General features: G+C 42.3%; 2 protein-coding genes and 1 non-coding gene across 3 annotated transcripts in view; 1 reads left to right on the forward strand and 2 right to left on the reverse strand.

Moving 5' to 3' along the window:
• Nucleotides 1-27,533, forward strand: part of CLNS1A (chloride nucleotide-sensitive channel 1A) — a 155,599-nt gene that overhangs the window by 32,780 nt on the left and 95,286 nt on the right. The window contains exon 7 of the transcript XR_012517986.1: nucleotides 12,619-12,712. The gene's annotated coding sequence lies outside the window, so the exon portion shown is untranslated. The remainder of the gene's footprint in view (nucleotides 1-12,618; nucleotides 12,713-27,533) is intronic.
• AQP11 (aquaporin 11) lies at nucleotides 1,234-21,751 on the reverse strand. The gene is made up of 3 exons (XM_003935037.4): nucleotides 20,686-21,751; nucleotides 9,553-9,669; nucleotides 1,234-3,554 (listed from the first exon to the last, which is right to left on the reverse strand). The coding sequence occupies exons 1-3, from the start codon at nucleotides 21,302-21,304 to the stop codon at nucleotides 3,475-3,477; spliced, it is 816 nt and encodes a 271-aa protein (XP_003935086.1). The 5' UTR covers nucleotides 21,305-21,751; the 3' UTR covers nucleotides 1,234-3,474.
• LOC120360988 (U4 spliceosomal RNA) lies at nucleotides 11,696-11,836 on the reverse strand. Its single transcript, XR_005577353.1, has one exon. It is a non-coding gene; the product is annotated as a U4 spliceosomal RNA (small nuclear RNA).

The raw sequence follows: 27,533 nt of genomic DNA on the forward strand, positions 1-27,533 counted from the left end.
CAACTGGTTGGCACTGTGTGCCTTCACATAGTATCTGGATCTTTCTGCTTCTATGGTGGAAGGGCACTGCCCTGTGTAGATGCTCACAGGCGTGGATTACCCCAGACAGGAGGGATGCTTAGATGCTGGATTGCAAAAAATGTACATCTACTACAATCCCAAATCTTAAAAAACAATAAGTTGCTATTCTGTTGCACAAGTGCAGGCATGGCATAAGCAAACAGTTGGATTTAATCAAGTTGAGGCTAAGCTGTGAGTATGAGATAGAGGAACAAGGGAGTTAAGGGTGGATGTGTGATGACGACTGGCCAGGTAAGCTGCTTAAGGAGAAGAGGGTCCTTGAGAGGGTTGAGAGATGAGAAAAAGTGGTGTTATCAGTGGACAGAAGTTCTCTTGGTGGAGGGGGGGTCAAAGGATCACTGGAGATGGGGTCCTAGAGAGACTGAGCTGGAAAGGGGTCAGTGATTGGAGAGTGGGGTGTCTGAGTTCATAGAAAATTTCAGTTATTGGTAGTAAGTTCAGGGTTACCACTAAAATTGTGGCTGAGGCAGAGTAGAAGACAAAATTATCAAAGGAGAGATCCAATGATCTCCAAGGTCATGATGCTGGAAGAATCATCTTTGTATCTGTCATCAAGAAGTGTAACTGTGGTGGTGGTAGAGAGACAGGAACTAAGATTTGAAAGGAACAAAAGGGAATTGAGACTATATACTAGAAGATGGCAACAAGTACCCAGGTAACTGATGGCATGTTTTTAATGGAAGAAGCAGAAGAGGATGGATGGGCAGCAGCAACGAGGTCAAGGAAATCTATTCTGCCTCTAGGCACAGTGGTATGTAAGGTGTGGGAAAGAAAATAGCCACCAGTTGAGAGGGCTGTCGAGGTAGCAGTGTCACCAGAAGTCACAAGCTCCAAAGTCTGATAGAGGAGGTGCAGAGGGCTAGGTGTTTTCATAAGTTAATACTGATTTTTCTTTCTTTTCTTTTCTTTTTTTTTTTTTTTTTGGAGACGAAGTCTCACTCTGTCGTCCAGGCTGGAGTGCAGTGGCACGCTCTTGGCTCACTGCAACCTCTGCCTCCCAGGTTCAGGCAATTCCCCTGCCTCAGCCTCCTGAGTAGCTGGGATTACAGATGTGTGCCACCACGCCCAGCTAATTTTTGTATTTTTGTAGAGACGAGGTTTCACCATGCTGGTCAGGCTGGTCTCAAACTCCTGACCTTGTGATCCACCCGCCTTGGCCTCCCAAAGTGCTGGATTACAGGCATGAGCCACTGCACCCAGCCAATACTGATTTTTCTTAACCCACACAAGTCCTCATGTAGGGATGTAAAAAGACATTCCTATAAGGAAAACAGCCATGAAACAGTAAGTGAAACATAGCCTCATGTTTGCAAGATGGGACCATTTTAAAGAGAGCAGCCATTTTGTGTTGTATGGCAGAAGGCCTAGTATTGCAAGGTCTTTGGAGTTATTTCTAAGAACAGCTGGAACTATGGGTTTTACTAAATTTCGACTTAAAAAAAGTATTGTGCAGGCCAAATAAAATACGTCAGAGTCTGCATTTAGCCATTTAGTCACATTTTGTGAACTCTGCTTTTTAAAATACAACGCTTGCTGTTTTGTTGGGTAGAGTTGGCAAAAGGCTGCACCTGTTCAGTCTGCAGGTATAAATAGAGTAACTGTCTAGGAGCTGATCACCAAGCAGCACTTAAATTACCTGGCAACTTATGTCAGTTGCTTGTTAACTGATTAATACTCAAACAGATCACATCTCATCCCATATTTTTTTATTTTGAATTCTAACTCTGATAATGGAATTTCCTTTGAAGGAAATTACATTTAACCTTTCATGGCCTGAACTTTTAATAAAAATTAGACCTCATACAATAAAAGAAGGCTTCTAATACACTACAACTTGAAGGTCCTTTAAGCCTCAAAAAATACTAGTTGGGCTGGGCACTGTGGCTCATGCCTGTAATCCTAGCACTTTGAGAGGCCGAGGCGGGAGATGGGCAGATCATGAGGTCAGATCAAGACCATCCTGGCTAACATGGTGAAACCCCGTCTCTACTAAAAATACAAAAAATTAGCTGGGCATGGTGGCACGCACCTGTAGTCTCAGCTACTTGGGAGGCTGAGGCAGGAGAATCGCTTGAACTTGGGAGGCAGAGGTTGCAGTGAGCTGAGATCACACCACTGCACTCCAGTTTGGGCACATCTCAAAAACAAACAAAAAGTAGCTAATTGCTAAACAAGTTTTAATGTTATAAAGTATTTAATGTTTCTGTGAATCCTTGATTTCCCTATAGGCATAATCGTGACCCAGAATTTTTGGATTAAAGTCGAAGTCCTGAGATGGTATTTGGCTCTATGTGAGCTAAGCCAGGGCAGCAAACCCATCTAGGCTTAGTTTCCTTATCTATAAAATGGAGATTAAAAATACATGCCCTGGCCTGTCTCTGTGGCTCATGCCTGTAATTCTAGCACTTTGGGAAGCTGAAGTGAGCGGATCACGAGGTCAAGAGATCGACACGATCCTGGCCAACAAGGTAAAACCCCATCTCTACTAAAAATACAAAAATAAGCTGTGCGTGGTGGTGTGCACCTATAGTCCCAGCTACTTGGGAGGCTGAGGTAGGAGAATCACTTGAACCTGAGAGGCAGAGTTGTAAGCCCAGATCACGCCACTGCACTCCAGCCTGGTGATACAGTGATACTCCATCTCAAAAAACAAAACAAAAAAAATGCCCTACTTCATAAGGTAGCTAGCTGTTGGTCCAAAGGAGAATGTGAAAAGCTTAAATCCTCACTTTGTATGGGTGTTTTGTTTTATTACGTTCTATTAAAGGAAACCACTTGGCTGGAGCTAGTGAGATTGTCTATTTAGAGAAAATATTTTAGATGTTAGCTTATAATGTGCTTAAAATTTAGGAAATTGCTTGCATGTGAGTGGATATATAATTTACTTCCATAAGTGACTTTCCTGTTGAAAGATGACACTGCTTGATGGTATCACTGTGTGAACTAGTGGCTCAAAGTATCCTCTCCCCAGTTCTGTAAGTTGATGGGTTGTACCTACAGCTTAAAATTCTACTAATTTGAGTGACACTTGATACACAAGTTCTTTGGTCTTACCACATACCACCTTTACTTCCCTTCTCATCCTGTACTCATTTTTCATCAAAGTTAACAATTATCATTTGAGATTGACTTATGTTTAGGTAATGAGGCTTTTCTAGCAGCATTTAATACATCATTCAAAGAACAAGTCTTAACTGAGAAGTACAAGATACCTCATTTTCAAAGTAGTTTTTTTTTTTTTTTATGTCCCAGTCATGAAAACTGTAAGGCAGCTTCCTCAAAGGAAGTGAACACTGATGAATCCAGTGCAGCCAGTATTTTGAATATGAGGTGATAAAATATTTATCACATCCAGCTGGACTGTCCTGTATGTTAGTCTGAGTCTTCTGGAAGTTATTCCTTTTTATTAATTGTATGGTTGTTATGCAGCCATGGAAGGAAAAAGCTGAACATCAAAATCATCAACAATATACCTGAAAGACAAAATACAGTAAAATAAAAAAACAGTCTTTAAGGAAGTTCATAATCACTAAGTGGGTATAATTTAAGATTACATACAATTATATACCTAGATATTTGGAAAGCTATGCTTAAAGAATTGGCCACATCAATTCTATATGAAATTTGTTAGATATTTAAATCTAATATTCTTAGTTTTTCTTAAGCTGTGAATCCTTAAAAACAGTATACATTTGGTAAAACCAATAGGATCTAAACAATGAATTCAAAGGATAAACCAAATCCAAAGATGTATAGTTTTAGTTGTGGCTCTGTTACTGACTTGCTGAGTGAGAAATTCTAGACTTGGGTCTTCATTTTCTCTTCTTTAAAATGCAACGCTCTCCCTTCCCTCTGTGCCCCAGGAATGTACCTGGAGAATAACGAAAGCACTCTTGAGTTTTCACTTAGAATGCTCAAATGAAAACAATGTTAGGTTACTTTCTCCAGTCTCTTTTTATTAGTCTCAACCATTAACAGCTTTTTAAAATTTCTTTTATCTCAGCCTTATTTAACTGACCATTAACTGCTTTTAGAGATGTGTCAAGCAAATAAAATACCTAAAACAAAATTTCAGTCGAGGCTGGAAGTTTAAATCTTAAATACAATACAAAATTTTTGTTTGTTTTTTTTTTTAAGATGGTTTTACTCTTTTGTCCAGGCTGGAGTGAAGTAGCATGATCTTGGCTCACTGCAACCTCTGCCACTGGGTTCAAATGATTCTCCTGCCTCAGCCTCCAGAGTAGCTGGGACTACAGGCACATGCCACCATGCTCGGCTAATTTTTGTATTTTTAGTAGAGATGGGGTTTCTCGATGTTGGCCAGGCTGGTTTTGAATTCCTGACCTCAGGTGATCCACCTGCCTTAGCCTCCCAAAGTGCTAGGATTACAGGTGTGAGTCACTGCACCCGGCCCAAAATGTTTTGAAAATTCACATATTGCCGGGCGCGGTGGCTCAAGCCTGTAATCCCAGCACTTTGGGAGGCCGAGGCGGGTGGATCACGAGGTCAAGAGATTGAGACCATCCTGGTCAACATGGTGAAACCCCGTCTCTACTAAAAATACAAAAAATTAGCTGGGCATGGTGGCACGTGCCTGTAATCCCAGCTACTCAGGAGGCTGAGGCAGGAGAATTGCCTGAACCCAGGAGGCGGAGATTGCGGTGAGCCAAGATCGCGCCATTGCACTCCAGCCTGGGTAACAAGAGCGAAACTCCGTCTCAAAAAAAAAAAAAAAAGAAAATTCACACATTAGTAATCTTCATTTCTGAGATTACAACAGAGAAATCTGGCATGTAGTTGTTGGTTAATTTTTCAATGTGAAATAGGGACTGAGGAGAGTGAGCCAAGGGGTCAAATCACTATCCGAAAAGGTAAATTTGCAGTGGTAAATTTTTCATCTTAACATGAATGTATTTAGGCTTAAAGTCATAGATCAGTTTAAATTCAGATTAAAAACAAGTTTTGTCACATGCAGATTTGAAATGTTCTCCTATTTGCAACAACAAAAACCTTAAGGTTTGGCAAGCAGTTAGATACCTTAACATATTTGTGAAAGATGAGTCTGTTTGCAACCAAAGGCTTTAAGTGAGAAAAAAAAAATCAGAAACAACCTCTATGTTAACTGACCCACAGATTTTCTCATTTTTTTATAAAGTCTGAACTAGAAAATAAGACACTACATTTAAAACTTTTTCCAGAAATGGAATTGCAGTTTCATGGAAGCAAGTAGAATTTTCCAGTTTTCACAGTATGAACTAGAGAATTCTATATACTTTTTTTTTTTTTTTTTTTTTTTTTTTTGAGACAGGGTCATACTCCCATCACTCAGGCTAGAGTGCAGTGGTGTGATCTCAGCTCACTGCAGCCTTGACTTCCCGGCTAAGGTGGTTCTGCTACCTCAGACCGCGAAGTAGCTGGGACTACATGTGTGCACTACCACGTCAGGCTACGTATACATCCTTATAGTCACTTTTCTAAATTTTTAAATTGGGAAGATGGCAAGGGCCATTAGAGGAATTATAATTCCTCTCACCTCTGCTGTGATGAGAAACAAGAAAGAACTATGGACTATGACTCCCAAGAATAGACTGCTTCCTGCTTGGTCAAGAAGGAAAGAAGATGGATATCTTGGGATTGCTGTTTCTTCTTTATCACTCTCCTGGCACGCTGGCATTGCCTAATAATTTGGTAGTTGAGTGGTGTTTGTTTTTGTTTTTATTTTAGACTCCTGATCTCTTAACTTTTTGAATGATTCTTTTTTTTTTTTGAGACAGAGTTTTGCTCTTGTTGCCCAGGCTGGAGTGCAATGGCGTGATCTCTGCTCACCACAACCTTCGCCTCCTGGGTTCAAGTGATTCTCCTGCCTCAGCCTCCCAAGTAACTGGGATTACAGGCATGTGCCACTAAATCTGGCTAATTTTGTATTTTTAGTAGAGACAAGGTTTCTCTTTGTTGGTCAGGCTGGTCTCGAACTCCAAACCTCAGGTGATTCACCCGCCTTGGCCTCTCAAAGTGCTGAGATTACAGGCGTGAGCTGCCACGCCCAGCTTAAAATTTATTTTTTAGACATGGTTTTGCTATGTTACCTAAGGTGGCGTTGAACTCCTGGGATCAAGCAATTCTCCTATATCAGCCTCCCAAGTAGCTGGGACTATAGGCATGTGCCACTGTGCTTGTCTCCTTTTTTTTTGGAGATCGAGTCTCACTGTGTTACCCAGACTAGAGTGTAATGGTGCGATTTTGGCTAACTGCAACTTCTGCCTCCTGAGTTGAAGTGATTCTTCTGCCTCGGCCTCCTGAGTAGCTGGGATTACAGGCACATACCATCACAGCTGGCTAATTTTTGTATTTTCGTTGGCCAGGCTGGTCTCAAACTCCTGACTTCAGATGATCCACTCACTTTGGCATCCCAAAGCACTGGGATTATAGGCATGAGCCACCACATCCAGCCCGCCTGACTACTTTTTAATGTTCTTTCAAGTAATGGATGAAATAATTCCTTAATACAGCAATCCGCAACATTTTTGGCACCAGGGACCGGCTTCCTGGAAAGCAGTTTTTCCATGGACTGGGGGCACAGTTTTGGGATGAAACTGTTCTACCTCAGATCATCAGGCATTAGATTCTCATAAAGAGTGTGTAACCTAGATTGCTCACATGTTCAGTTCACAATAAAGTTCACGCTCCTATGAGAATCTACTGCCTCTGCTGATGTGACAGGAGATGGAGCTTGTCAGCTTGACTTCGGCTCACCTGCTGTGCAGCCTGGTTCCTAACAGTCCATGGAGTGTACTGGTCTGCAGCCTGGGGGTTGGGGACTTCTGCCTTAGCCTACTGTTACAATTGTAGTTGGAGCACAGTAACAAATCATATTATCATATGTTAGTGTCCAGACATACTGGGAGAATTTTTTCATATAAAAACTACCAGTAGGCCTGCCTGATTAGTGACCTTGTTTGTTAACTTCTTTACATTAGTGACCTTTTTAGCTTCAAAATTAAAAACAGAGGAAATTTTTCTTTAAAGAAGTTATCAGAAAATACTAGCACTCTGTAGAAGTGACAATTTTTTTTTTAATTTTTTTTTTATTTTTTAGACAGAGTTTTGCTTTGTCTCCAGGCTGGAGTACAGTGGCGCAATCTTGGTTCATTGCAACCTCTGCCTCCTGGTTTCAAGTGATTCTGCTGCCACTGCCTCTCAGGTAGCTGGGACCACAAGCGCACGCCACCATGCCCAGCTAATTCTTGTATTTTTAGTAGAGACATGGTTTCACCATGTTGGTTGGGATGGTCATGGTCTCGATCTCTTGACTTCATGATCTGCCCACCTCAGCCTTTAAAAGTGTTGGGATTACAGTTGTGAGCCACGGTGCCTGGCCATTGCTAGCATTTTTTGTTTTTGAGATGGAGTTTTGTTCCTGTTGCCCACCCAGGCTGGTGTGCAATGGTGAGATTTCAGCTCACTGCAACCTCCAACTTTTGGGGCTCAAGTGATTCTCCTGCCTCAGCCTCTTGAGTAGCTGGGAATGCAGGCATGTGCCACCATGCCCAGCTAGTTTTTTGTATTTTTAGTACAGGCGGGGTTTCTCCATGTTGGTCAGGCTTGTCTTGAACTCCCGACTTTAGGTGATCCAACCGCCTTGGCCTCCCATAGTGCTGGGATTACAGGCATGAGCTACCACACCTGGCCTGCATTACTAGCATTTAAAACCAGTTTTTCTTGGATATTCTTCATGTTTAGGCCTATAGATATTACTGGCGCATAAAAAACACTAAATGTGAGATAGAAAAATGGAAGGTGAACAGGAAGAGTAAAGTGTGATTGACTATTGAAACCTGTTGTGGCACTTTTCCCGTGTGTGTGTGTGTGTGTGTGTTTAAACAAAATGACAACAAGAAACAATATGCTAACTGGATAAATAGAAGAGTGAATTAATGGAGGGCCAGGCATCTTCATATTCACTTACAGTTATGAGTTATAATCAGGCTTAAAACAGATGACTAAAGAAAATCAAGAAATGCTGATAACTTTATATAAGTAACGCATAAGGGGCTGGTTGTAGTGGCTCACGCTTGTAATCCCAGTACTTTGGCAGGCCAAGGTGGGTGGATCACCTGAGTTCAGGAGTTCAAGACCAGTCTGACCAACATTGAGAAACTCTTGTCTCTACTAAAAATACAAAATTAGCTAGGCGTGGTGGTGCATGCCTATAATCTCATCTACTTGGGAGGTTGAGGCAGGAGAATCGCTTGAACCTGGGAGGCGGAGGTTGCGGTGAGCTGAGATCACACCATTACACTCTAGCCTGAACAAGAGAGAAACTCCATCTAAAAAAAAATAAGTGAATGCATAATATGCATAAATTTTTTTGTATGTTGTTATAATTTTGTGTGTTATTTGACCCATCTTTATAAGAGAGTTTATATATCTGTTCCAAATAGAAATAACTGGAATGTAGCCTGAGCAACATAGCAAGATCTCATCTCTACAAAATATACAAAAATTAGCCAGGTGTCGTGACATATGCCCATCATCCCAGCTACTCGGGAGGCTGAGGCAGGAGGATTCCTTGTACCCAGGAGTTCATGCACAGTGAGCTATGATGATGCCATTGCACTCAAGCCTGGGTAACAAAGTCAGACCCTGTCTCTAAAAAGAAAAAGAAAAAAAAGCAATAAAATAAAAATAACAGAAATATAACTTGTGGATAATTTTTAAACTAAATATAGGAATTCATTGTTTCATGAGATGCTTTTCTACAAAATGAGTCAGATGAACTCAATGATACTTCATCTGGAGCTCATAAATGTGAAAAAACAAATTTATTTATTTATTTTTTCTTTGAGATGGAATCCCACCCTATCGCCCAGGCTGGAGTGCAATGGCACAATCTCGGCTCACTGCAACCTCCGACTCATGGGTTTAAGCAGTACTCTTGCCTCAGCCTCCCGAGTAGCTGGGATTACAGGTGACCGTCCCAACGCCCAGCTAATTTTTTTGTATTTTTAGTAGAGACAGGGTTTCTCCATGTTGGCCAGGCTGGTCTCAAACTCCTGATCTCAGGTGATCCGCCTGCCTCGGCCTCTCAAAGTGCTGGGATTACAGGCATGAGCCACTGCACCCAGCCTGAAAAAACAAGTATCTTTAGTAGAAAAAAAAAAAAAAGATTCTTTTTGAAGGGAAGTAAGCACTCCTTGCTTCTTTGGTGATGCTCAGAGCTCAAACTTTTAAAGTGATAGCATATCTGAAACTGACTACCCATAACTAGATACTGTTTCTTTGAAGATAAAAAGATAAAAACAGTTTTAAAGGATACTACAAAAATTATTATTTCAGGCATGTTAACTACCGTTTTCATTTTCTGTTTTGTGCTTGCTCTAGCTTTGGAAATTGACATGTTACTATGGTATGCACATATCATATTTTAAAATACTCTGATCTTTCAGACATATTAAATAAAAATATGCTTACCTAAAGAAGGAGCCAGCCAGTATACAATAAAAAACTGAGGGAATGCTTCATCAAAACACATGAAATGTAGCGAAAGTGCCAAAGCTGGATTAAATACAGCTCCTGTTAGACTTCCTCCTGTAATACATTTTAAGCAGAGTGATTCAAAATGATTTATCTTACATTTTCTTTTAACTGGAAATAAATGGTTACTAAATGTGACTTTTATTTTAGGTACTCTTAGTCTGTGATCTTCCTTTGCAGAATCACCTGGCATATTATAGAGTATAATACTATATTATAATATGCCAGGTATAAAAAAAGACAAAGGACATTAAAGTTTGGACCCAGTGCTTTTCCTATAGACTATAAAATGGACATTGAAAGTTAATGTGCTCTATTATTGTTCCTACCACTTTATAAAATAGATTTGGCTGCCCTGAACATTCATCAATTTAAATGAATGAATAATAATAAAGCAAAATGAAAATACAGTTAAATAGATACAATGTCCCAGGATCCTCTTGGGTACAAGCATACCTTTGTATTGAAAAGAAAAGGTAAAATGGACCAATAGACCAAAGCTTTATCACTGGTTCCATTTTTACTTGTCAACAGAGCCCTTAAGAAGTGACTGTGAGTAGTCATGAGAGAGAAGTACAAATAACTGTTGACTACCTTTTAGGATTCATGTTCCAGTTCTGCACCCAGGATATCTCTCTGACATGGGGCCTAGGAGTCTATAGTCTGTCCGCACAAGGAAGGAATGGCAGAGGAGGCTGGATGCCTTTCCAGCAGTACTCCCCAGAGCTGTGTCTTTGCTTTTCAAAGTCCAGCCTAAGAGCATTCCTCAGACAGTGACATTTTCACAGTTTTTCCAAATGGAATCTTAGGCACACACACCCCTGCCTCTTTTACTTAGTCATAGAGATAGCTCCTGAGATCTTCACAAGTTTTATTATTGACATGCACCATTATAGCCTGTTTTCATGGAAATTAAGTGGCCCTTTCATAAGATTTCGCTACTGAGATCTCACACTTGAATAGGCCAAGAACAATGAAGCTGTGTTGAGATGAAGCCATTAAGCAAATGAACTAAGCTCACTCAATGGCTAAGAGTTTTTTCTAGCATACCAGCCTCACAGCATGATTCATATTTATGAGTCAGCAATTATAAATGATATCATGAACCTTTGGAATCATTCTTGAATAGTCAAATCCAGGAATGTTAAACCTGTAACTGCTAAGGGTCAACAGAGTTGTCTGGCTGGCAGCTAGTAATTTCAGTTTGATTTCCCAAAAACTTACTCAGTTCCTGTGTACTAGACACCATGGGCAGAAAGATAAAGACTCACACAGACACTTAAAATATAATGTAATATGACCTATGATAATATTAATGACCTGTGATTTTATGCATGTATTGATAAGAATGGACTGAATCATGACCCGCAATTAATACTTCAGTATTCTAGGCCATGGCATACTGAAGATTTTCCACTAGATCTAAGATGAACACCATAGATCGGTCTTATGCCATCCTAAAACTCAAACAACTTCACTTCCTTATCTTCTAATCCTCACATAGCAGTTCTGCTCAGTGTGACTTAGTGGTAGCTGCTTCTCCCAGCAAGAGGTTGTTTACTTTCCCTCTCTTGAAAATGAGCTGGCTTTGCAACTTGTGTTGACAGAACACAGCAGAGTGGAGCTATGTGAATTCTGAATGTGGCAGGAGTGATGCTGTGTGAAGTCTAGGTTCAGGTCTCAATAAACCCACCAGCTTCCACTTTTTGCTCTCTTGGAAGAATGCCCTGACCACGTAAGTTTGCTGGTCTAGGCTGCTAGAGGATGAGAGGCCACAAGGAAGAGAACTGAGGCATCTTAGATGACAGCTGACAATTGCCAGACATACGAGTGGGGCTACCTTGGGCTTTCCAGCCTCACGGGTGAATGCAACTACATGAGTGATCTAAGAGATACGCCCATCTATAACCCACAGAATCATGAAAAATAAGTTATTCTCTTAAGTTTTGGGGTCAGGCGTGGTGACTCATTCCTGTAATCCTAACACCTTGGAAGGCTGAGGTGGGTGGATCACTTGAGCCCAGGAGTTTGTGACAAGCTCGGGCAACATAGCAAAACCTCATTTCCTTTGTTTTTTCAGTCGCCGTAGAGACTGTCAAAAATTGCCAATGCCGACTATATTTCAAGTCGTCATGGCGGGGTATTGGGAAAAGTTTTCAGTTAGCAGTAATCGCGCCTCAGATAAACCTCATTGGCTACGATACTGCCACTGCACAAAGCTGCAAAACCTCATTTCTGTAAGAAATACAAAAATTAACTGGATGTGGTGCCACATGATCTCAGCAACTTGGGAGGCTAAGGCAGGAGAATCACCTGATCCTGTGGAGGCTGAGACTGCAGTGAGCTGAGATTGTGCCACTGCTCTCCAGCCTGGGTGACAGAGTGAGACCCTGTCTCAAAAAAAAAAAAAAAAAAGTTTTGAATGCTTACACCACAATAGTTAACTGATACAGAAATCCATGTCAGGTATGGGTTCTGTGTTAACAACAGCCAAAAACACTGCATTGGCTTTAATGTCTTACTGGATAATTCTTTGTTGGGCTGTCCTGTACACCGTAGTATGTTTAGCAGCATCCCTGGCCTCTACCCAGATGGCAGTAGCTCACTCTCTCTCCCCATACTGTAACAACCAAAACTGTCCCCTGGGGAGAAACTCCCCAGTTGAGAATTACTGTCCTTGAGAAACACTGGTGTTTGTGTGTGAGAAGACATATAGAAGGTAGTTTATTATAGCAAAGAACTAGGAAAAACCTAAATGTTCATTCATAGGGAAATAGCCCTAAACAAAGTTACTATTATTTTGGAATATCATGCAGTATTTTGAAATAATGAGAGAAATCTCTTTACTACCATAGGTAGATATCCAAGATGTATCGTTGAACAACTACCACCAAAAAAGCAAACTGTTTCCTCATCCTGTATCTTCTATGTCATAAATGACCTGTGACTGTGTCCTGCCCTTCCTCCAATATATATCTCCAAACGCTTATCTGCATTCCACAGGTAGCCCAACTATTTGTGTAACCACTTGCCCCTTGAAGGACATCCAGATAGTTGTTTCGGCTTTTGGCTATGAGGAATAAGCCTGCTGAGTAAGGTATGATACTTTTTATGTTAACACAAGTATACAAATATTCAATAATATATATAATAATATATAATTCCTGGAGGGTCTTATCTATATGTATAATAAATGTACATAAAAAGAGTTTGGGCCTGTGTGTGATGGCTAGTGCCTGTAGTCCCAGCACTTTGGGAGGCCAAGATGGGTGGATCACGAATCCAGGAGTTGGAGACAAGCCTGAGCAACACAGCACAACTTCCATCTCTACAAAAAATACAAAAATTGGCTGGGTGTGGTGGCATGTACCTGTGGTTCCAGCTACTGGTGATGCTGAGGTGGGAGGATCCTGTGAGCTCAGGAGACAAGAGGTTGCAGTGAGCCATGATGCACCACTGCACTGCAGCCTGGGTGATAGAGTAAAGCCCTGTCTCAAAAAAAAAAAAAAAAAAAAAAAAAAGCAGTTTGGGGCTGGGCATGGTGGCTCATGCCTGTAATCCCAGCACTTTGGGAGGCTGAGACTGGGGGATCATTTGAGGTCAGGAGTTCAAGATCAGCCTGAAACCCCGTCTCTACTAAAAATACAAAAATTAGCCAAGTGTGGTGGTGGGTGCCTGTAACCCCACCTACTCAGGAGGCTGAAGCAGGAGAATCACTTGAACCCGTGAGACAGAGGTTGTGGTGAGCAGAGATCCCACCACTGCGCTCTAGCCTGGGTGACAGAACAAGACTCCATCTTAAAAACAAAAAACAAAAAAAACCAAAAAACCACTTTGAAAGGATGTAACACAAATATCAGAGACAAGGATTACCCTGGTGGGAATAGTAGGCAGGGAAGGAGAGGAGATAGGCACAGAGGCACGGAAGATGGCAGTCAAAAGGCACTTTAGTGTTTGAAATTTTTACATAGCAAACATATCATGCATGGTATAATTAAACATGAATTATTTTTTTAAAGAATCATCAGGCATAGAACTATCAGCAGATGGCTTTGAAAAACAAGTTACTGTTTGCTGACATTTGAAGCAGAGATGACAATCGTGCATGTTGAAGAAGAGGTATAACTGGAAGATCCAGCTAGTCAACTGCCAAGAGTCAGAGACAGTATGAATTTGGTGAAATTACCACATCCAGAGGCTAAGTCTCAAATCTGGCAATTTAAGGCACTAAAGTTTCTCAGCATTCCTAAAGGGAATAAAATTCTCTGGGACTGAGGAATACTAGTTAAAATCACATAACACCCATGTAGAAGGTGGAAGGTCAATTTATTAATTTATAGTTGAAGCTAGCTTTCTAGTGATTGGAATATTTGTCTTCCCTCTCCAGAGCACCCATTTTAATGAGCACGGAAGCAAAGCAAAAGGAGTGTTATCAGACCACGATAAGCTCTGATAAAATGTCATTGTCCAGAGTTGAAAATACCTCTCTAATGACAAAGTTGCTGTTTTCCCCCAATTCAATCTCTATCCCCGAATATAATAATTTCAAAGTTTGTATCTCCAAACTCCACTTTTCATTTCTGGTTTGTATTTCACTGATATGCTAATGTTACTAAGCTAGCTAGCCAGCTAGCTGTTTTCTTATTTTATTTTATTTTATTTTTGAGACGGAGTTTTGCTCTTGTTACCCAGGCTGGAGTGCAATGGCACGATCTCCGCTCACCGCAACCTCCGCCTCCTGGGTTCAGGCAATTCTCCTGCCTCAGCCTCCTGAGTAGCTGGGATTATAGGCACGCGCCACCATGCCCAGCTAATTTTTTTATTTTTTAGTAGAGACAGGGTTTCACTATGTTGGCCAGGCTGTTCTTGAACTCCTGACCTCAGTTGATCCGCCCGCCTTGGCCTCCCAAAGTGCTGGGATTACAGGCGTAAGCCACTGCACCCAGCCTTAACCACTATATTATACTGGCATAACAAAATAAGTTTTGGACATTTGAAGGTGTTTTTAATTTGCAAATTGGTAATGGCTCCTGTTGAAAAAGAACCTATGTTCCCTTCTCTCTTTTTTTTTTTGAGACAGAGTCTTGCTCTGTCACTCAGGCTGAAGTGCAGTGGCATGATCTCGGCTCACTGCAATCTCTGCCTCCAGGGCTCAAGGGATCCTCCCACCTCCTCTCCCCACTAGCTGGGACTACAGGCACAAACCACCAGGCCTCCCTAATTTTTGTATTTTTTGTACAAATGGGGTTTTGCTATGTTGACCAGGCTGATCTTGAACTCCTGGGCCCAAGTAATCCGCCTAACTCAGCCTCTCAAAGTGTTGGGATTATAGGTGTGGGCCACTACACCCAGCCACCCTTCTCTTTTGACAGATAATCTTACTATGTTCATGATTTAGAAAGATATCCCAAACTCCTGACTGGATAATGGAATGAAGTAAAAATGCTACAATTTTTTCAGGTAATTTATTATACTAAAATAATTCTTCCAAAATAGCCCTTAGACATAAAATATGGAATACCCAGGTATGTATTATTTCTTTTCTTTTCTTTTTTTTTTTTTTTTGAGATGGAGTCTCGCTCTGTTGCTCAGACTAGAGTGCAGTGGCACAATCTCGGCTCACTGCAACCTCTGCCTCTTGTGTTCAAGCGATTTGCCTGCCTCACCCTCTTGAGTAGGTGGGACTATAGGTGCCCACCACCAGGGCTGGCTAATTTTTGTATTTTCAGTAGAGACAGGGTTTCACCATGTTGGCCAGGTTGGTCTCAAACTCTTGACCTCAAGTGATCCACCCACCTTTGCCTCCCAAAGTGCTGGTATTACAGGCGTGAGCCACTGTGTCTGGCCCTTGTATTATTTCTTTCTGTGCAACTTTTTAGAGTAAACTCCTAGTTCATTCATTTGTTCTAAAAATACTGTTTACTTTGTACCAGGTCCTATGCTAAGATCAGGATATATGTTATGATAAATAAAACAAATGTGGTCTATAGACTCAAAGCTTATCATCTGGTAAAGGAAAACAGGCATTGTGTCAGAAAACAACATAATTTAAAATTCTATGAAAGAAATGAACAGTATGTGATAATAAAGACAACTTATATGTGGAAAATAAAATGTTTTTCACTATCTAATTATGCATAAAACATGAATGCAGCTCTGTCTCAAACTGTTCATTGAACTAAATTTTCCCAGAACCCAAAGTAAGGAAGATTTGCTTGAAATCTGATTAACAGTTTTAGGTTTAATATGTTAATAAATCACAGAGTTTTTTTTTTTTTTTTTTTTTGAGACGGAGTTTTGCTCTTGTTACCCAGGCTGGAGTGCAATGGCGTGATCTCGGCTCACCACAACCTCCGCCTCCTGGGTTCAGGCAATTCTCCTGCCTCAGCCTCCTGAGTAGCTGAGATTACAGGCACGCGCCACCATGCCCAGCTAATTTTTAGTAGAGACGGGGTTTCACCATGTTGACCAGGATGGTCTCGATCTCTTGACCTCGTGATCCACCCGCCTTGGCCTCCCAAAGTGCTGGGATTACAGGCTTGAGCCACCGCACCCGGCCTTTTTTTTTTTTTTTTTTTTTTTAACGCTATTAGGGAAGCCAGTAAATACATGATAAATGGTAATGACATCAATGGGGCTCCAACTGCAAATCAAAATTTGGGGTGCTAAATCAATAAATACACAGACACTTGGTCACTGGCTACCCTAGGAGCCTGTGGCTAGGTTACTGGACACTTAACTTTCTATAATCCTACACTACAAAATCAGTTATTCTGATGTACCCTGTTTTGGTGACTTTTGAGTGCCTTCAAAGTACAAGTGATTAAAGAAATCTCCTAATATACACCTTTGTCACATCTGTACTTGCAGTATCTTAGAAGTTTAAAAAAGATATATCAAAATAACTTGTAATGATGCCTGACTTAGCCAACTGTCCCAAGATAGCCTTATTGGTAACAACTCTGTTCCAAAGTTATGATTTATAGCCATAGAAAATAATAGGGAAATATGTGGCTTAGTGCAGCATTTCATAAAATATGTTCACTTCTGCTACACACTCCTAGACGAGAGGATCTCGTAAGTTTGAAAAACTGTGCTCCAAATCCTCCTCTTGGAGTTTCACAATACTTAGAAGCTTTGTGAAATCTTAAAGTTAGAAAACCTGTTTAATCCAGTGTTAGCCAAATTTATTAGGCAGCAACATCATTTTGTAACTTAAAAATTGAATAAACTGTGGTGAAATATATGTAACATAAAATATGCCAATTTAGCCATTTTCAGGTGCTTAAGTCATTGGTGTTACATTCACAATGCTGTTTCACTAGCAGCACTATTTCCAAAGGTTTTCATAAGAGAAACTTTGTATCCATTAAACAATAAGTCCCCATTCTATTCTTTCTGTCTCTATGAATTTGCCTATTCTAGATATTTCATATATGGAGAGTCATACAGTATTTGTCTTTTTGTGTCTGGCTTATTTTGCTTAGCATAATGTTTTTGAGGTTCCTTCATGTTGCAGTGTATATCATAACTTCATTCCTTTTTATGGCTGAATATCTTCAATTGTGTGTGGTTTTGTAACTTTGAGGAGCACATTGTAGAAATCCTGATAATGAAATCTGTATGAGCTTTAGTGCCAGTTGGAACCATGGTTCTAGCACAGTCTAGTTATGTAAGCTTAGATAAGTCATTTCACTTTTCTGGGCCTCACTTTACTTAAAATGGAAAGAATGTATTCATCAATGGGTTGTTGTAAGGATTAATTAAAATAACTCTCATAAATTTCCTAGCAAAATGCTTGGACTGTAACAGCTGACAAGCGAATATTCTTCTCTCCCTTATATTGGCAGAAAACATAAAAAGTGAAGATCATACTGCATTATTAATTTCTTTAACTAGTGGTAATCAACAATTGTCAATTTTGTTCTACCCATGCAAATAGAGTCTAGCACTGTCCAATACCGTAGCTACTAGCTACCGCACAATTTGACAACTGACCACTTAAAATGTGGCTACTGTGAATGAGGAACTGAATCTAATTTCAGTTAATTTAATTGTAAATAGCCACATGGAGCTAGTGGCTATCGAATTGGACAGTGCAGGTCTAAAGCAGTTGTTCTTTACCTTGGTTTCATAATGGGATCATCTAGGAAGCTTTAAAATATACCGCCACCTAGGCCCCTTGCCAGAGAAATTAGATTTTAATCTGTGGGCCCAGAATGAGCATGTTTAAAGAGCTCCCAGGTGATTTTAATACAGAGAGAACCACTGCTCTAGTGATGCCTTTATACCCTCCCTCTACCCCATCAATTAGTGCCCTCATTTCAAGAAAAGAAGAGCAGTGTTTTTGATCTCTTAAGTTAATTTTTTTTTTTTTTTTTTTTTTTAGACGGAGTTTCGCTCTCGTTACCCAGGCTGGAGTGCAATGGCACGATCTCGGCTCACCGCAACCTCCGCCTCCTGGGTTCAGGCAATTCTCCTGCCTCAGCCTCCTGAGTAGCTGGGATTACAGGCACATGCCACCATGCCTAGCTAATTTTTTGTATTTTTAGTAGAGACGGGGTTTCACCATGTTGACCAGGATGGTCTCGATCTCTTGACCTCGTGATCCACCCGCCTCGGCCTCCCAAAGTGCTGGGATTACAGGCTTGAGCCACCGCGCCCGGCCCTTAAGTTGATATTTTACAGATTCCTTCTAATAACTTTCCTTACATCTATGACTGGATCTATAACTTCAAATATTATTTGTGTCTCTTCTCAAATTTTTTGTCACTGATAAAATAGGGAATGGCTAATATATAAAGTACTATCTATGGAATCATAAATATGTATTAAGAATGCACAGAATATCAACTTCAGGCTAATCAGGAGAGGGAAGAGGACATAGGTATTGAAAGAGCCAACTGCAGTTAATGTTCTATTGATATGAAAATTCTTTTTTTTTTTTTTTTTTTTGAGACGGAGTTTCGCTCTTGTTACCCAGGCTGGAGTGCAATGGCACGATCTCGGCTCACCGCAACCTCCGCCTCCTGGGTTCAGGCAATTCTCCTGCCTCAGCCTCCTGAGTAGCTGGGATTATAGGCATGCGCCACCATGCCCAGCTAATTTTTTGTATTTTTAGTAGAGACGGGGTTTCACCATGTTGACCAGGTTGGTCTTGATCTCTCAACCTTGTGATCCACCCGCCTCGGCCTCCCAAAGTGCTGGGATTACAGGCTTGAGCCACCGTGCCCGACCCGATATGAAAATTCTTTTAAGTTTTTACTGTTTTTAATTGTGGAAATACAGAGCTAAACCATGGCATAACTCTTTTTTGCAGGGAAAATTCTGTTAATATACAGGGGATGTTTCTGCTTTTGCTAAAATCTAAAACTTCAATAAATAAGTAGCTATTCACCAATCCCTCAAATATGCCTGTATCTGTCACTCTCTTTGTTTCTGTTTTGAGACAGAGTCTTGCTGTGTCGCCCAGGCTGGAGTGCAGTGATGCAATCTTAGCTCACTGCAACCTCCGCCTCCTGGGTTCAAGCTATTTTCCTGCCTCAGCCTCCCAAGTAGCTGGGATTACAGGTGTGTGCCACCATGCCTGGCTAATTTTTGTATTTTTAGTAGAGATGGGGTTTCACCATGTTGGCCAGGCTGGTCTTGAACTCCTGACCCCAGGCAATCCACCTGCCTTGGCCTCCCAAAGGCGTGTGCCACCATCCCTGGCCTTTTTTTTTCTTTTGAGACAGACAGGGTCTCTATCACCTAGGCTGGAGTACAGTGGCACTATCACAGCTCACCACTGCCTCAATCTCCTGGACTCAGGTGATCCTCCCACCTTAGCCTCCCAAGTATCTGGGACTACAGGTGTGCACCACCACACTCAGATAATTTTTGCATTTTTTGTAGAGCTTTGATTTCTCTGTGTTGCCCAGGCTAGTCTCAAACTTCTGGGCTCAAGCAATCCGCCCACCTCAGCCTCTCAAAGTTCTGGGATAACAGGTATGAGCCAGCACACACAGTCTCCTTCATTCTCCTATACCACTTATTTCTATTTATGTCTACTTAAAAAGTGGTACTAGACCAAAAGAAGGGTAAATTGATTGGGAAGGCTTTCATTTTTACCCTAGAAGGTCAAGTACACATTTAGGAGTCCTTATCTTGAAGTTTACTTCTAGTCATGGTTTCACTTTTAATGGGCAGAAGATAACTATTACCACAAATTTCCTTTGTTGTTATTTCTGCCTCCAGTGTTTTATAATTTAGAATGTAGTCCCAATAAAGATATTCTGTTGTAATAATTTAAAATGACACATTTCATCATTAAATTCTTGTGTTTTGGATTTCTTCCTCCCATTTAGGACTAGATTTCCCACTGCATCTGAGATCTGTCAAAGTAAACAGATGTTTTAAAAGGAATCAACAGATTTCTCAAGAGTTATATTTTAAAAAGCATCTTTAATTTGAAGCAAGTTTTCATTTAAACACATTTTTCTTGATAGGTCATTTAAAAGTTCATGTATAACTTAAAATGAATTATTAAGGTAATAAGAAATTTCATAACTCAAAATGATTAAGGAAATAAGATATGACTTTAAGTAATTTATAGGACTAAAATGGAACTACAAAATTTCTACTCTCTGCTCTTATGCTGAACAGTCATGTGCTTTGTGCTTTGAATCGAAAGGAACTTTGTAAAGCCAGGATCATTTTTCAGTAAGAGTATCAGAAAAGATCTATACCACCTTGGCATGAAGAAAGGGGCAGTTAAATGTTATCTTTCCTTTCTACGATTAAAACAATCCCTTTGTAGGATATCTGAACCCTTGGCAGTATCTCACAACATCTCAGTTTCAGCACACAGGTGGCTCCCTTCTCGGGGTGTTCAAGGAAAGCACTGCATGAAGGCTCTAAGTGTCGGCCCTATTGGTTAAGAATGATGGGCTGCAAAGTGGTTAGAATAAAGGGATACGAGCATTTACAGCACAGCGGGGTGGGAGGTTTCAAATGTATTTCAGTAAATCACTTAGAGCCTCATGTCATAGAGGCTCTAGAAGTGCCAAGTGTTTGGTGGGAATGACAAACCTGCATAGACCAAAAAGGTGATGAGCGCAGCCAGCAGGTGGATACGAAGCTTGGCGCGGACCTCCTGGAAGTGCAGCAGAGCGCTGTGGAAGAGAAAGGAGCAGACGGCCTCTGTGATGACCGCTTTGGACAAGTCGACTTGGATGGGATTCTTGCAAGCGAAGCTCCTCTCGCTGACGTGATACTGGGTCAGACCCAAGCTCCAGAGGGCGCCTGTGCAGTACCTGCTGCACAGGGCACTAACCAGCTGAGCCAACAGCCTCACCGCACCCGATTCGGGGGACAAGCCCCCCAGCATCATCTGCATCATCACGCCGCACGGGTTGCTGAACGTGCCCACCAGGGTCAGGCCATGCACCAGCGAGAAGAAGTAGACGAGCGTCAGCGTCCAGGCTGGGTGCGCAGGATGCTGCTCGCTCAGCAGCTGCAGCTCGTGGGTGCAGCAGCAGAGCTGGAAGGTAGCTAGAAACTCCAGCACGAAAGCGTGGGCCACTGGCCTGTGCAGCTGCTGCTGGGCGACCACGCGGGCCAGCCCCACGAGCAGCACGACCGACAGCATCAGTCCCAGCGAGGTGCAGGTGTCCTGAAGCTCGGGCCGGAGCCCCAGCAGCGCCGACATGGCTCCGTCGCCGCCTGAGCGGGTTGCGGGCTCCAGCTCCGGGCCAGAGTCCTAAGTCCGCAGCCCCTCCCCTCCTCACGCCCCTCGGGGCGGGCCGAGTCCGGACGAGTAGGAGGCCCCGCGGCGGCACGCTGGGAGAGTCCTCCCCGCCTCCGCCGCTCGGCGCTGAGGTCTTGGAACCAGAGCCGGAGCCTGGGAGGCGGGGAGGCGCGGGGAGCTCGTGGAAAAGAAAATCCACTTATGGAAAAGAAAAAGAATCTGAGGCCCAGAGAAGAAGGGAATTAGGAGCAGAGGTAGGAGGAAGACAGAGCTGGGAAGTCTCTAGGTCTCCTGCTGCTGCTGCCTCTGTGCTGAGCCTGTTTGCACTGCCTGCAACGGTGCATTCACATTGATAGGCTCTGCCTGGCATCTTAATGTAGGGCGCCGGCCGAGGGGCCAAAGGTCAGCCGAGCCTGCAGCTCGCTCACGCTCAGCGTCTCCCTCAGGGCCTGGGGGCGGGCGTGGCGCGGGGAGGGCCGGCAGCGGCGTTGGGGACGCGGCGCTCCCGGTGCCCACTGCGCACGCGTGCTGCGGCCCCTGCGCCCCGCGGGCGGCGGCGGCCGGCCCCTGGCCCCCAGAGGAGCTCTCCCGGCTCCAGGCTGCACAACTGTGGAGCCGGAAAGTCGTCTAAAGATCGTCTCAGACGGGCACCTCATTTCTACCAGTGGGGCGACTGAAATTGAGAAGGGAGACGCAGCCCGGGGTCGGGGGACGGGTAGGTTAATGGGCGTGGGCTCGCGAGCCAGGGCCTCCTGGAGCTTGCTTTTCTTCACCTGCCAAAGGACGTTTCTAAAAATGGTGGTAATATATGCCGGATGAAATAGGCCACTTTAACCAGTTTAAGTGTGTGTTTCAGACGCATCGATTACCTTCACCGTGTTCAGGGTTACCTCTTTTTTCCAGAACTTGAGCGGCGATTCTTCGAAGTGCAGCCAGCCTAGTTTTAGCCTGTGACGCTCTCTATAAACCTTGGCATGAACTATTTACTTATAATAATACCAAACAGTTGTGTCTTACTGTTATATGCACTCTTCCTACGTGAAGAGGAAACAGTAGGTAACTGGAGAGGTCTGTTTCCCAGAACTGGGGGTCGGGGCGCACCTCCTCCATCTGCTCGGAAAGCAGTAACACGGCCGTGCGAGGTGACGTTCACCTCTGCTCCCAGCACTCGGAGGATGACGTGGGAAAACCGCCTGAGCCCAGGCGTTCCGGGCTGCAGTGAGCCGAGATCACGCAACTGCACCCCCGCCTGGGACACAGCGAGACGTTGTTGCTGTTAAATAAATAAATAAAATCCGGGCGCGGTGGCTCACGCCTGTAATCCCAGCACTTTGGGAGGCCGAGGTGGGCAGATCACCTGAGGTCGAGAGACAAGCCTGGCCAGCATGGTGCAACCCCATCTCTACTAAAAATGCAAAATTAGCCGGGCGTGGCGGTGCATGCCTGTGAATCCCAGCTACTCGGGAGGCTGAGGCAGGAGAATCGCCTGAACCTGGGAGGTGGAGGTTGCAGTGAGCTGACATCGCACCGCTGCACTCCAGCCTGTGCAACAAGAGCGAAACTCCTTCAAAGAAACAACAACAACAAAAACAACAAAAACACCCCATGAAAACCACTTAGTACGGAGCCCCAGGCTGAACAAAATGTTTGATAAGCAGTAGCTTACAGTAGAAACAGCAGCAGGTTTCAGAAACTTAAAATTTCCTTTTTATTATAATTTACAAGATTTCTGTGGTGTCAGCCAATAGATATTTTCTGAATTAAAAAAATTAATTCTTTTTTTTTTTTTTTTTTTGAGACGGAGTTTCGCTCTTGTTCACTCTTGTTACCCAGGCTGGAGTGCAATGGCGCGATCTCAGCTCACCGCAACCTCCGCCTCCTGGGTTCAGGCAATTCTCCTGCCTCAGCCTCCTGAATAGCTGGGATTACAGGCATGCGCCACCATGCCCAGCTAATGTTTTGTACTTTTAGTAGAGACGGGGTTTCACCATGTTGACCAGGATGGTCTCGATCTCTTGACCTCATGATCCACCCGCCTCGGCCTCCCAAAGTGCTGGGATTACAGGCTTGAGCCACCACGCCCAGCCTAAAAAAATTAATTCTTTCACAAGACACAAACTAGCAGAAGATCAAGGCCTTTTCTCTTTCCTGTATTGATTGCCTAGCCAGAAATAATTTAGAGTAATTTAGAATTATTTTTAAATCATTGCTGTTTAAAGAGGTTGCCTTTAAATCAATTCTATGAATGTGACCTTTTCAGTGCTCCCGTATACTAGAAGTCACTTGAGGATTAATGTGAATGTATTTTATTTACTGCTCTGGTGATAATTCACTTTTACCCAAAAGAGTGATGCAGAAAACCAGTTCTTTGGACTTTGGTAAGAAATTTTAGTATCATTGTAATACACATTGTCATTAAAAGGACTTTGGACATCGTTTTAATTAAAGAGCAAGGGCAAAATAAATGCAATTAATTACTAGTGATTGAATTTTTTTTATTGCATTTTAGGTTTTGGGGTACATGTGAAGAACATGCCAGATTGTTGCATAGGTACACACATGGCAGCGTGATTTGCTGCCTTCCTTCCCGTCACCTATATCTGGCATTTCTCCCCATGCTGTCTCTCCCCAACTCCCTACCCACCGCTGTCCTTCCCCTGTTTCCCCCTGACAGACCCCAGTGTGTGATGCTCCCCTCCCTGTGTCCATGTGTTCTCACTGTTCAACACCCACCTATGAGTGAGAACATGCAGTGTTTGATTATCTGTTCTTGTGTCAGTTTGCTGCGAATGATGGTTTCCAGGTTGATCCATGTCCCTACAAAGGACACGAACTCATCGTTTTTTATGGCTGCATAGTATTCCATGGTATATATGTGCCACATTTTCCCTGTCCAGTCTATTATTGATGGGCATTTCGGTTGGTTCCAGGTCTTTGCTATTGTAAACAGTGCTGCAGTGAACATTCGTGTGCATGTGTCCTTATAGTAATATGATTTATAATCCTTTGGATATATACCCAGTAATGGGAATGCTGGGTCAAATGGAATTTCTATTTCTAGGTCCTTGAGGAATCACCACACTGTTTTCCACAATGGTTGAACTAATTGACACTCCCACCAACAGTGTAAAAGTGTTCCTATTTCACCACATCCTCTCCAGCACCTGTCTCCAGATTTTTTAATGATGGTCATTCTAACTGGTGTGAGATCGTATCTCAATGTAGTTTTGATTTGCATTCCTCTAAAGACCAGTGATGATGAGCATTTTTTCATATGTTTGTTGACCTCGTTTATGTCTTCTTTTGTAAAGTGTCTGTTCATATCCTTCACCCACTTTTGAATGGGCTTGTTTGTTTTTTTCTTGTAAATCTGTTTTAGTTCTTTGTAGATTCTGGATATTAGCCCTTTGTCAGATGGGTAGATTGCAAAAATTTTTTCCCATTCTATTGGTTGCCGATTCACTCTAATGACTGTTTCTTTTGCTGAGCAGAAGCTGTGGAGTTTGATTAGGTCCCATTTGTCTATTTTGGCTTTTGTTGCCAATGCTTTTTGTGTTTTGGTCATGAAGTCCTTGCCTAAACCTATGTCCTGAATGGTTTTGCCTAGATTTTCTTCGGGTTTTTATGGTGTTAGGTCTTATGTTTAAGTCTTTAATCCATCTGGAGTTAATTTTAGTGTAAGGTATCAGGAATGGGTCCAGTTTCTGCTTTCTGCACGTGCTAGCCAGTTTTTCCAACACCACTTATTAAACAGGGAATCCTTTCCCCATTGCTTGTTTTTGTCAGGTTTGTCAAAGATCAGATGGTTGTAGTTGTGTGGTTTTGCCTCTGAGGCCTCTGTTCTGTTCCATTGGTCTATATCTCTGTTTTGGTACCAGTACTGTGCTGTTTTGATTACTGTAGCCTTGTAGTATAGTTTGAAGTCCGGTAGTTTAATGCCTCCAGCTTTGTTCTTTTTGCTTAGAATTGATTTGGCTATGGGGGCTCTCTTTTGGTTCCATATGAAGTTCAAGGTGGTTTTTTCCAGTTCTGTGAAGAAGGTCATTGGTAGCTTGATGGGGACAGCGTTGAATCCGTATATTACTTTGGGTAGTATGGCCATTTTCACAATACTGATTCTTCCTAACCATGAGCATTCAAGAGCCAGTTGTTCAGTTTCCATGGAGCTGTGCAGTTCTGAGTTAGTTTCTCAATTCTGAGTTCTAACTTGATTGCACTGTGGTCTAAGAGACTGTTTGTTATGATTTTCGTTCTTTTGCATTTGCTGAGGAGTGATTTACTTTCAATTATGTGGTCAATTTTAGACTAGGTGGGATGTGGTGCTGAGAACAATGTATATTCTGTGGATTTGGGGTGGAGAGTTCTGTAAATGTCTATTAGGTTTGCTTGGTCCAGGTCTGAGTTTAAGTCCTGGATATCCTTGTTAATTTTCTGTCCCGTTGATCTGTCTAATATTGACAATGGGGTGTTAAAGTCTCCCACTATTACTGTGTGAGTCTGTCTCTTTGTAAGTCATTAAGAACTTGCTTTATGTATCTGGGTACTTCTGTATTGGGTGCGTATATATTTAGGATTGTTAGCTCTTCTTGTTGCATTGATCCTTTTACCATTATTTAATGTCCTTCTTTGTCTCTTTTGATCTTTGTTGGTTTAAAGTCTATTTTATCAGAGACGAGAATTGCAACTCCTACTTTTTTTTTTTTTGTTCTCCATTTGCTTGGTAAATCTTCCTCCATCCCTTTATTTTGAGCCTTTGTGTATCCTTGCATGTGAGATGGGTTTCCTGTATACAGCACACTGATGGGTTTTGGCTTTTTATCCAATTTGCCAGTCTGTCTCTTGATTGGGGTGTTTAACCCATTTCCATTTAGGTTTAATATTGTTATGTGTGAATTTGATCCTGCCATTTTGATTCTAGCTGGCTGTTTTGCCCATTAGTTGATGCAGTTTCTTAATTGTGTCAATGCTGTTTACCATTTGGTATGTTTTTGGAGTGGCTGGTACTGGTTATTCCTTTCTATGTTTAGTGCTTCTTTCAGGAGCTCTTGTAAAGCAGGCCTGGTGGTGATGAAATCTCTGAGTACTTGCTTGTTTGTAAAGGATTTTATTTCTCCTTTGCTTATGAAGATTAGTTTTGCTGGATATGAAATTCTGGCTTGAAAGTTCTTTTCTTTAAGGATGTTGAATATTGTCTCTCAACTTTCTTCTGGCTTGTAGGGTTTCTGCTGAGAGATCCGCTGTGAGTCTGATGGGCTTCCCTTTGTGGATAACCCAACCTTTCTCTCTGGTTGCCCTTAGCATTTTCTTCTTCATTTCAACCCTGGTGAATCTGATGACTATGTGCCTTGGGGTTGCTCTTCTTGAGGGATATCTTTGTGGTGATCTCTGTATTTCCTGGACTTGAATATTGGCCTGCCTTGCCAGGTTGGGGAAGTTTTCCTGAATAATATCCTGAAGAGTATTTTCCAACTTGGATTCATTCTCTCCGTAACATTCAGGTACACCTATCAAATGTAGATTAGGTCTTTTCACATAGTCCCATATTTCTTGGAGACTTTGTTCAGTTCTTTTTACCCTTTTTTCTCTAATCTTGCCTTCTTGTTTTATTTCATTGAATTTCATTGAGTTGCTCTTCGACCTCTGATATTCCCTCTTCTGCTTGGTCAGTTTGGCTGTTGAAACTTGCATATGCTTCATGAAGTTCTTGTGTTGTGTTTTTCAGCTCCATCAATTTACTTATATTCCTCTCTAAGCTGTTTATTATTGTTAACATTTCGTGAAACCTCTTTTCAAGGTTCTTAGTTTCTTTGCATTGGGTTAGAACATGTTCTTTTTCCTCAGAGAAGTTTCTTATTACCCACCTTCTGAAGCCTGTTTCTTTTTTTTTTTTTTCTTTTTTTTTTTTTTTTGAGACAGAGTTTCGCTCTTGTTACCCAGGCTGGAGTGCAATGGCGCGATCTTGGCTCACCGCAACCTCCGCCTCCTGGGTTCAGGCAATTCTCCTGCCTCAGCCTCCTGAGTAGCTGGAATTACAGGCACGTGCCACCATGCCCAGCTAATTTTTTGTATTTTTAGTAGAGGCGGGGTTTCACCATGTTGACCAGGATGGTCTCGATCTCTCGACCTCGTGATCCACCCGCCTCTGCCTCCCAAAGTGCTGGGATTACAGGCTTGAGCCACCGCGCCCGGC

The sequence above is a fragment of the Saimiri boliviensis genome, chromosome 6, assembly GCF_048565385.1.
Source record: "Saimiri boliviensis isolate mSaiBol1 chromosome 6, mSaiBol1.pri, whole genome shotgun sequence".
Lineage (NCBI taxonomy): Eukaryota > Metazoa > Chordata > Mammalia > Primates > Cebidae > Saimiri > Saimiri boliviensis.

Excerpts from the sequence above, each read along its gene's own strand:
- AQP11 (XM_003935037.4), bottom strand. The coding sequence starts at position 21,304 with ATGTCGGCGCTGCTGGGGCTCCGGCCCGAGCTTCAGGACACCTGCACC. Across the intron at positions 9,670-20,685 it reads CACCTTTTTGGTCTATGCAG|GAGGAAGTCTAACAGGAGCT; the intron begins GTTTGTCATTCC and ends AATGTATTACAG. Across the intron at positions 3,555-9,552 it reads CTGGCTGGCTCCTTCTTTAG|GTATATTGTTGATGATTTTG; the intron begins GTAAGCATATTT and ends TTTGTCTTTCAG.